Below are 10,448 nucleotides of genomic sequence, written 5' to 3' on the forward strand. Positions count from 1 at the left end.
TATGAGGTTTTCGAAATCTGTTCAAACCATAATTTGGTGCTGTGAATAGGCTTATGACAATCAAAGTGTTTATTAGCCTATTACGCTTCTTTATCACTAGAAGACACTCATATAATTAAAAGGACAATTAGACCAATTAAACAACCATAAAATGTTGGCCACAAAATACAAACCTACTGTCAGTTTATTCTCCCCCACGGAATTTGACAACAGCCAACTTAAATCACATTTAGTATTAAGCGCTTAATTTATAAAACCACAATTGATACATTTTATAGCAGAATCAGCTGCAATGAGATTCATTGAAGAAAACAGCCCGCGAAGCAGCTGGTACCCGACTAAACAAGATCATTTCTCTCGACAGCCAGTAGGCTACCGCAAGCTTGAAATATGTTTGTTTTTATCGCTTACCTCCAACACACAGCAATGACATCTCTTAGCTCTGGCTATGATCGCTCCCAGATGTCCACCGGCTTCAATCCGGAGTAGATATCTGTCTCTATAGCCTGTATAAATACGTGGATGTAATCAGCTCCGCTTCACACCTCAGCTATTGCGTGTCACTGCTATGTGACAACAAAAAAATTTAAAAAATCTGACCTTTCCCTCTCACCCACTGAGTCTGGATCAATTTGGGGGGAGGGAGGGGGGGTATATTTCCTCCTCCTCAGCTCCCCGACTCACAGCCATCTTGTTCAGCACCACCACTGTAAGGACAGTTCCCAAGAGTGACGTCACGGTAGTGAGGACGGGATGGACCAATGCTTCTCGGCTGTCGGAACACTCTACGTCAACGTTACATGGCACCATTGGCGAAAATCTGATATCAACTTTGAAGGGGACAATTACATTACATTTTCTCAAGAGCAATTCCTGAGGGGGACACCAAAAGTAGTGCTGTAAAACATAGCCTACATTGTAATATGGTAAATGTATATTGAGGAACCAAAGAAATAAGGTGTTTGCCGTACTCCTAACTACCGGTACCCAAAACTATACAACTAATCACAACAGCAATACCATTGCCTTTAACAAATCTTAGTTCAGTCACCAGTTTAAGTTGAGAGTGGGGGTATCCATGGCATTTTCCAATTATGTTCCTATTTTACAAGTCAAAAAAATTGAGAACCTTTCATAATGTTGCCAAACAAAGACTCAACAAACTTACCTGAGACTCCCTGTCTCTGCCAGTCTGTCCCTGCATATCTGTCCCCAACTCTGCTGTCTGTGTGCCATCTGTTCCCTGCTCTGCCTAATGACATCATTGTGAAACATTTCCATTAGAATTTCATTTCTTTCTTATGAACATTTTATCAACTAGTCTTTGAGATATTAGGCTACTAGGGTTCTTACTATGCGTTTTGGTGTATTGAAAAATACTCTGATGTCCGTCTTTTATTTTTTTGCCATTTTTCTACCTGGCTGGCTGGCTGGCTACACACACAGTGTGTAGGTTATTTACAGTAGGAGATGGGCTTCTATCATCTATCATTCTATTTGGGCTTCGATCTAAAAGGTAGCTAGCAAATGTGAAACGGATTAAAATGACAAGAGTTGACAGCTGTATGAGTTCACCATTTACACAACATATGCTGCAACCTTTTGTAATTTTAATAGTTTGTTTCATATTGGCTGGCTTCCAACAATAGCTGAATTTGCAAAGCAAGCGAGCACCAATTCAGTTTCAGTGGTGTTTGCTATCATCTTTGCTACCCGGGTTAAATAAAGGTGAAATAAAATAAATAAATAAAAGTTCACTTGCGACAATTTAGCTTTTGCAACGAGACCATTAAATATATTTAAGACAATGGTAGAAGAGAGTGTAGTTCTGTTCAGTTTGGATTTCAGTTTATCGCTAACCTCATCACAGGGACTTTGAAGCACTAATTTACATCATCTGCATGCTGATTCCATCTTTGACGACGCCACATAAATGGAATAGGTACTAGCTAGCTTAATAGTTAATATTTGCGTGCTAGCTCTGCATATTCAGCTAGTGTGTGTGCGCGATTGACTGGATTAACCTCACGTCAGTTACGTGCATTGAGTGCCTTTCAGACAATAGACACGACCTCTGTTACCTAGCAAGCTAAGGAACTGGCAGTGGATCAAACCATTGTGAGGCAAAGGGTGGGGGGGTTGCAATCTTTTTAAACTTAAAAACGTGCTATTAAGTGTCTATAATCAGCACAATTGCTTTCATTGCGTATTATTAATATTATTTAAATTACATAGTTATGTTTCAGTGATATATTGGGGGGGGACAAATCATATTTTTCCCAGGATGGGGGGGGTCGTGTCCCCCCCGTCCCCCCCGGGATTTCCGCCCCTGCATGGCACCTGAAAATCTCAAATGTAGACTACATCTAATCTCAGTTAACTGGACTTAAAATAGGATTATAAAAGGTCTTCAAGTCCACTACATGCAAGTAGACTTACCCTAGTGCGTATTTTGTGTAAAAAAAGGAAGGAATACATTAAAGTAGAGAAGTAACCTATTGAATATCTTACATGCCATCTTTACCTTGACAGAATTATATTCTGTGCCTAGAATTAGCCTCTCCTTGTTCAAATCCAAGCTTTTAGAAACATATATTACAGGGCATACTTTGAGAAAATTGGAATGCATTTGTTTTGTCCTTAAAGGGGCAATCAGCTGTTGCTATATACTGTACATTTTTTCACTTCAAAATTAATCATATGCACCCATTTATTCTTGAAGAACAGTTTAGTTCAACTGTCTCACCTCATCAGAACCCAAAATATAAGCTTGTTTTACTCCAATATCTGTAAAGAAACACTATATAGCCTTAAAACATCATTAAAACGATACATTTTGATATCATGGCTGTTCAGTCCTTGCATCCATAGATAGCTCTGTCTATGAATTTGAGTGGTTACATTTCTCAAGCCCCATCACTCAGCTTTTAAACGAAACAGGGACAACACTTTGTTATCGTTTATACTGCCGATTGCTTCTTTAATGAAGTGTTTTCTATAGTAAAAACACATTGGGAAAGGCCTACAGTGAATCAAGAAGATCTAAACCAATTAAACCTGTCAATACTGAGAGTGGATTGAAAAGTCAATGCATGAACAGAAAATTATGAAATTAACTCAAATTTAAAGAAACTGTGTACAATCCAATCAAGCTAACTGACGTTTCTAAATGGAGCTATACCACCCTCTGGTGGGGATCTAGAAACTAAGATCAGACAAGTCTGTCCAAAATCAGTTTTTCCATTGTAAAGTGGAGCCAGCATGTGCGATCTGCGGCTATTGAGTCATCAGGTCATTTCAGACATCCTCCATGCGTCACTATAGGCTCTATGTGTGTCACACTCATCCTTAATGACATCCGAAAAATTACACACATTTACTTTTATTGCAAATTGATAAAACTACAAAAGGAGACAAACATCCAATTTGAATTAACGCAAATAAACCATGACAAAAAAAAAAATCCCTTCATCCAAAACTGCCCACCACAAAACTAATATCAATTACCATACAAAAAGTATTCTGAAAACATTGCTATAATCTTTTCCAGTTAATTTTGTCTCATTGGACACCAGTACACTTCTGCAACCTCCTCATTTCCAAGTGACTTCACTTGAAAAACTCTTAATTTACTCCAAATGCCATAAAAGGCATGTCAACTGTTTCTTCCATTTAACAAACCAAATTAACTACAGATGGAACCAGTTAAGGCAGTTGACATAATGACTGTTCACACCAAGCCTCAAAGGCTTATATTCGCCACCAAAACTGTACCAGACTGTACACACATGCAGATGTACCACAGAGAGTAATGGTATATGGACTGAATCTTGTGTTTTATCTGTTACATCAGATAGACATCCCACGACTACACTGCGATGGGCACTGATTGGACCAGTTGTTGCACCACCTGGGATCCACATCAAGTGGGAATGGGTGTGGAGGTCATCTCATAGTTTCTCACTGAAAATAAGGTGAGGGAGGAGACTGTTAGAACAGTGTGACCATCCAGAAACAACAAGGTAAGTCATTGTACTGTATGCATGCAGATCTAGCAAGTGTTTAAATTTGACACAATGTTATATATTAATGGTAATGCACAAGACTGTAGGTCATGCATGTTCCCTGACATAACTCAGTACATCAAGGTATTAGATCTTCTCACAGGTGTGTTACCTGTCAAGGTGAGAAAGGACATCGTGAAGCTGAGCCAGCAAGGCACGGTGCTCATGAGGATTGCTCTCCAGAGTACCACTCAGGCGACTCAGGTAAGAGTCCAGGGTACCAAGAGAGGGGGTCTCACCTGTGCCTGGAGAGAAAGTGTAGTGAAACTAACGATTCAATTTCTATATGGACAGGATTGGGGGTTGATGGAAGAAATACAAAAATACTGTAGTTTAAAATATTTGGAAAACATTAGAACCAAATCTGTATGTTTCAAAATGTCTTGCTAAGGACAAGTCATCAATGTTGATTTTGGCCTATTCATCAACAAACACTTTATGTTTTTACATTTACAAACTACTTTCAAGGTAAGGAAACGTCAACATAAGTAAAAGCAGCCAAATCATACAGGGAGACTGTGCTATCAGGGTCCGAGATGGATGAGAGGGCCCAGTGACATGGTTCTGACCTGGCAGGGCCACAGTGGACAGGCTGCTGACGAGGGTGTGTTTGATGGCCAGCAGGTGCCTGTGCAGAGCCTGCGTCCGGAGCTCATCCTGCCCCAGTTCAGCTTCCAGTCTCTCTTTAGCGCTGTACATGTCTGAAATGTGCTTCTGCAACACTGCATTCTGCTCCTCAAACTCCACATTTGCTTTGCGTAAACGGCGCAGCTCCGCTTCCCGGGCTGGGAGCAAAGAAACAACCATTAGTAAGGAAATAGGTACATTCTTCACTGAAACAGTATTTGTCCCAGAGACGCTCCTCTGTTTGTCTCATACCCTTGTTCTGGTCCAGGAATTCCTCTGTAAATATTGGAACATCAAATCTGTTGGACAGATGATCTGAACCCTAGAGGACATAATTCAAAACAAAATCTATTCGTTAACACATGGCACGAAATCAGAAGTCAGCCTACTCAAAATCTCTATTCAGAAACACAACACATTATGTAAGGCTAACTGTACCTTCAGAGCAGCTGATCCAGAACTGTTAGCATTGATAATAACAGATGGAGACTCTTCTGAAAAAGAACATTATTTAAATGCTCAAAGAAGAAAAATGAACAAAAGACATAAAAACTGAAAGGAACAGTTTTAACCACCCTGTCAAACTAACGAAATAGAAGGTAGACGTGTAACATATCTCATCTAATAAGTTAGATGCGTCACAACTCTGACCTCTCTTGACCTTCTTGTCCTGGATCTTGGCACTGGTGATCTGATAGGCCTCACTCTGTTGGTATTCTCTCAGCTCCCGGGCATACTGCAGCTTCTCTCGCTCTGCCTCATCCAGGAAACGCTGTCAGGTCAGCACACAAGCAAACTTCAGTCCACTCCAGACACACACAGAAGAGATCTCAATACACTGGTAGCTTGCATTCCCAGGCTTCTCCTCAACATGATGGCCTGTAGTTGTGAAGGCCTACCTGGGCTTATCAAACAGATCTGACTAGCCTATAAATATTCATATAAATATAACTACGCATCAAATGATGCATAATGCTACTGAATGCACTGCCACTAAATACAAAGCTGGGGCAAAAAAGTGTGTAATTGTTCCTACATTCTACAACTACATTTCTCTATCCGACCCATAAAGCCTGATGGTACCTGTTTGTCATGAGGTGCTAAGCGGCTCCACTCTGCGCCCAGCCTCTTGGTGATTTCTGGAAAGGGCAGGTCGGGGTGCTTGGCACGGATCTGCTCCCGCCGTTCATTCAGGAAACGCACATATCCTGTCACTGGTGCCTTGGGACCATTGGGCAACACCTTCTTTCTCTTCTTACCCTTGGGCCAACCTCTCTTCTTCACAGGCTGTATGGAAAGAGAACAGACATGAGATCCAGGATGAAATTATAAAATGCTAGCAATGTGAAAGTGTGTATCAAGAATCAGGAAACATAGCAAGACATCATCATAATGTTTATGGTCTTCTCCAATTTAAAGTTGCTGGTTGAAAACACAATCTACACAGGACCTTCTAATCAGCAGGTTTTGCATTGGTGGAGTTTTGGCTTGCCTAGTTACATCGCCATGCGGTATAAGTTAATACAGACCAATAAGTAAGAGAGTTCCAAACCGCTCGTTTTTAAGATTACATATCAGAAAAGTCTAAGTGGGATCCTTGGTATGTCCAACTCTGACATCACCCCATTGAAGTTGAAATGTAAAATGGTTAAGGTTTATGGTTGGCATGTCCCAAGGAGCCCGGATTGCACTAACCATTACATATCCCTCCCCACTCAGACCACTCCAGACAGTCCTAGCTAAATTTTTGCTTGGGAAATAGTTTTGGTGAAAAGCTATTTATGTTTCTTTTTGACCAATTTAATGGGAAATTATTACAGTAAGAGACATAAATTGTTACACAGAAAGTATTTGATATTAGGATAAAAATGGTTGCATTGGGCCTTTAAGCTAGATCAGTTCATAGAATGGTAACAACACATAGGAAACAATGAGAACCATACAGTGGGTAGTCTGTGTATACACAGAGTAGAGACAGTACTGTTATTCATGTCAGTATGGGACCATTTCCCCTTCTCTTGCCTCTTCTTGTACTGCATCAGAGGACTGCGTGCCTCTTGGTGGAGGTCCATCATTTTGCTCCTGCTTCACACCTCCCATGATATCGTTATCCCAGTGATTGATCTGCAAGTGGGATATATTACATATGATTCGAAAACAGGTCTAGGGAGGTATTAGTACTTTATACTCACTCATTGAGTTTGTCAGAGGAATATGGTTATATGAAGGACGGGACTATATCAGATCTGTAGTTTGTTATTCTAAATATAACCTAGCTCTTGATCACGACTCTCAGTTCCATTACATTACACATTAGAGTCATTGGACGAAGGCGTCTTCTGTATGGGGGAGTTTTGTTAAGAGCGCCGGTGCTCGGGTTGAACATTAACACGCATCACTTGAGTTACGTTTTTGGAAGCATAAAGACCTTATCTTTCATATCAGCGAGAAATAATTTTCAATAAACAAAAGGTTAAATTGATAAACATCTTTATAGGGTTAGGGTTCCCAGACGGCCATATTTCCATGCTAAAGCTCCTGTTTACGGAAAAAAAGACAGAAGACAGAGTGGACTACCTGCGCTAACTAGCTATCTGCGTCTTCGAACACCGGTGTAACGGAAGATAGATGCCACAAAAATGTTGTCACTGAAATTACAGCCGGCTGCTACTGTGTTAAAACCGGTTAAACAGTGTACAGTAAGTGGGTGTTTTGCATTTGTGAAATTATTTTGATTTGATATGAAAGTATGGGGATTTATGTTTCTAGAACCGTACCGCAATTTGAGATTCGATTCACGTTTAAAGTAATTGGCTGTTTTGGCTTCCACAGCCAATTTGCCTTTACACAGAATATAAATGTAAGCTAGCTAGCTACAAGAGTGGTGTTAACTCCTGTCGGATAAAAGGCATGCAAAAGCGAAAACTATCTTCTTTTTACAGCTATTGACGCATGGTGATCGGCTTCTGATAAAGTAGCTAGTCCTCGCTCTGACTACGGACGTCAAACGTTCAGCCTGTTGCACAGACCCTATGGACACTAGCCTAGAGCGCCAAGTTAAATTGTACTTAGGAGCATTTTTAAGCTCTCTCCACGGTTACAGTAGAAATAAAAATCTCAACAATTTCACTAAATCTATTTCTTAAAAGGTGCACTATGTAGGAATCGCTCAGTCATTTATGGTTGCTAAACTTCGAGTTCGCCTAATTTCAGTTTATGTGACAAAACAAGCAAGTATAGTGTAGAGAATCATTGTACCATTTAAACCGCCGTGAAATATATTTTCCATAACCAAAAATATTGTATTTTCAGCTGTTTGAAGCTGGTGTATAAAACCAAAAGTAAAAGACACAAAACCAAAAATTATGAACGGAATCATAGAGAGAGCACATAACAGATCTGCTGCTTCTTAGACTTGCTTTCAATGAGAATGAGCTCTATAACTCACATTTCTATGTGAATTTGGTCAGGTCGCTTTGTCGTTTCCTGGTTGCTGAAATTCTACACTGTTCGCTCAATTTCTATTTATGTGAGAAAACAATTACTGAATATTATAGGAAATCATTGTACAATTTAAATCGCTGTGAAATAAATATTCAATAACAAAAAAGCTGGTGGTCCAAAACAGTTGTTTGAAGCTGGTGGACCGAAAGTAACTTTTGGTTTTGGTCCACCAGTTTCAAACAGATGTAAAAAACGTTGTTTTTTTCGTTATTGAAAAGATATTTCACAGCGATTTAAAACTGAAATTGCGCGAACAGAGTAGAATTTGTGCAACCAGGAAGTGACAGCAGTTTCCACTAGATAAGACAGCCACAAAGTCAGAAAAGCTTTCGCATTTTGACTACAGATGCCACTCCTGTGGGAGAAAACAATAGGCAAATATCACAAAACTGTTGGGTAAGTAATGCAATGAAACACTATCATTCCATTAGCGCCAGATATTATGGTCATTTTCTGAAAGTACAATGCAAAAAATTAACAAAAATCCTATGTAGCACCTTTTAAAACATATCCATATATTTGGTTTAATACAAGTGTTTTTGTGGTATGCGCCAGTACGTAATGGGACTGAACGCAGCTGTAACGTTACTTTTTAGATCACAGTTCTAGAAGAAGAAAAAAAAATCGGGCGCTCCTCCTATAAACGTCTCCAGCCAGACATGAATTCGTGGATTTGAGGGTTTAGCTATCATTCAAATGAAAGCCAACCCCTGTCGCCATTTACATTTTAGTTATTTAGCAGACGCTCATATCCAGAGCGATTTATAGTAGGGAGTACATACATTTTCGTACTTTTGGAAACCGATGTGAGGGTGGTGATTAGTTGAAATGATCATAAGACAAGTGTTATTTTTCCGTATTAGCCATCTACCGAAATAATTTCCTCACAGATATAAATTGATAAATGGCGACGACAGGTTGTCATCTATTGAATGATATAAGCAGTATACCCACGTTCATTGAGGTCTGTCTGTTAAGAGCGCAAACGGTACATGTCACCAAGGTTATATCAATGTGAGCGATTTAATTTGCGCGCGCTATTGATTAGTAACAAACCTAATCAATTCCAGTTGAGTAACCACTTGGTAAATATTGGTGCGTGTACAGTTTATACGGTACTCATTTAGCGAAATACAAGTAACGTAAATCTGAACACAAGTGTGTAGTAGGGAGTAACTTATGTATTGGTTAACAATATCACAATTTATTTCAGCATATCGATTATGAATTTGTACACTTAAAACCGGTGTTTTGACAACTCAGCCATAAATAGAAAAATACATGACAACAACAGGAAGCGGCAACAGTATCATTTAATGTATGTTTTACGAATATTAATGATACTTTTAAAATTATTTAACATAATTTTACTTAAAATCAGGTCAAAACTACTGAACTACTGAACGAGCCTACTTAAACGATGATTTATTGATTTTGATTATACAAGTTTAATCGTGAAGATATGTTTGGCCAGGCTACTCTGATAACGTTGGCTACTGTAGAGCGAGCTAAATAAATAGCTAGCTAATTTTGGCTAGCAAACATCGATGGAACGGACAATGGGAAACGGTCAGTACACTCCCTGAACAGGAGGTAAACATGCGTCAGAGATGTGATGAAATATGCCAACAAGAACATTTATCTAACAATAATATTCATTTTAATACCTTTTTAATGTAATTATTTAGCAAACCTAGATAATACTTTATTACTCACCCCTTATCATGGGCTCTCAACCTAACGCCAGAGAGGGAAGATGAAGCGAGACATCCCACTCCCTAATTTTTTCTGTTCTAATGGAAGTCGATTAACGAAGTAGAACAGACCCAGCCGCTATTGCATTTATGTACTGTCTATGGGAGAGCCACCCCCTTAAGTAGACCGGAACTGACCATATTTTCCAATAGTAAACGGCCTGAATTAATCTTTATTTATCGACCATCTTTGATCTGACTTCAGGAAGAGCGTATTCTCATTGCCGATTGGCTGACACAATAACACCCACATGATTGGTTAGTTAATTCTGAGCTATATACACAGAGGCATGGGCTGCGTTCAGTACGTTTGTACGTTCTGTAACGTTAAATTGAACGGTTCTGTACTGAACAGCCAGTTGAAAACGGGGAGGTTGTGGTTTGGTGAACGCTGTCAGCATGGCCAATTCCTGACAGATAGAACAATGAAACAGATATTTCACCGGATGTCTAAATGTGAAGCATCCGCTTGGCTTATCCACTCGACTACCAAATATGG

At 39.6% G+C, this 10,448-nt stretch overlaps 1 protein-coding gene across 4 annotated transcripts; it reads right to left on the reverse strand.

Moving 5' to 3' along the window:
- Positions 1-3,366: 3,366 nt before the first annotated feature.
- Positions 3,367-10,142, reverse strand: LOC106584440 (SWI/SNF-related matrix-associated actin-dependent regulator of chromatin subfamily E member 1-related). 4 transcript variants are annotated; one of them, XM_014169783.3, is made up of 9 exons: positions 9,912-10,142; positions 6,714-6,815; positions 5,775-5,978; positions 5,343-5,463; positions 5,130-5,182; positions 4,944-5,013; positions 4,634-4,849; positions 4,177-4,309; positions 3,367-3,963 (listed from the first exon to the last, which is right to left on the reverse strand). In XM_014169783.3, the coding sequence occupies exons 2-9, from the start codon at positions 6,789-6,791 to the stop codon at positions 3,951-3,953; spliced, it is 888 nt and encodes a 295-aa protein (XP_014025258.1). In that variant the 5' UTR covers positions 6,792-6,815; positions 9,912-10,142; the 3' UTR covers positions 3,367-3,950. The 4 variants fall into 4 exon arrangements, with proteins under 4 accessions (XP_014025258.1, XP_014025257.1, XP_014025256.1 ...); XM_014169782.3 differs by having other exon boundaries at positions 5,130-5,185; XM_014169781.3 differs by having other exon boundaries at positions 6,635-6,815.
- Between the last annotated feature and the right edge of the window lie 306 nt (positions 10,143-10,448).

This window comes from Salmo salar, chromosome 23, assembly GCF_965601325.2.
Source record: "Salmo salar chromosome 23, fSalSal1, whole genome shotgun sequence".
NCBI lineage: Eukaryota > Metazoa > Chordata > Actinopteri > Salmoniformes > Salmonidae > Salmo > Salmo salar.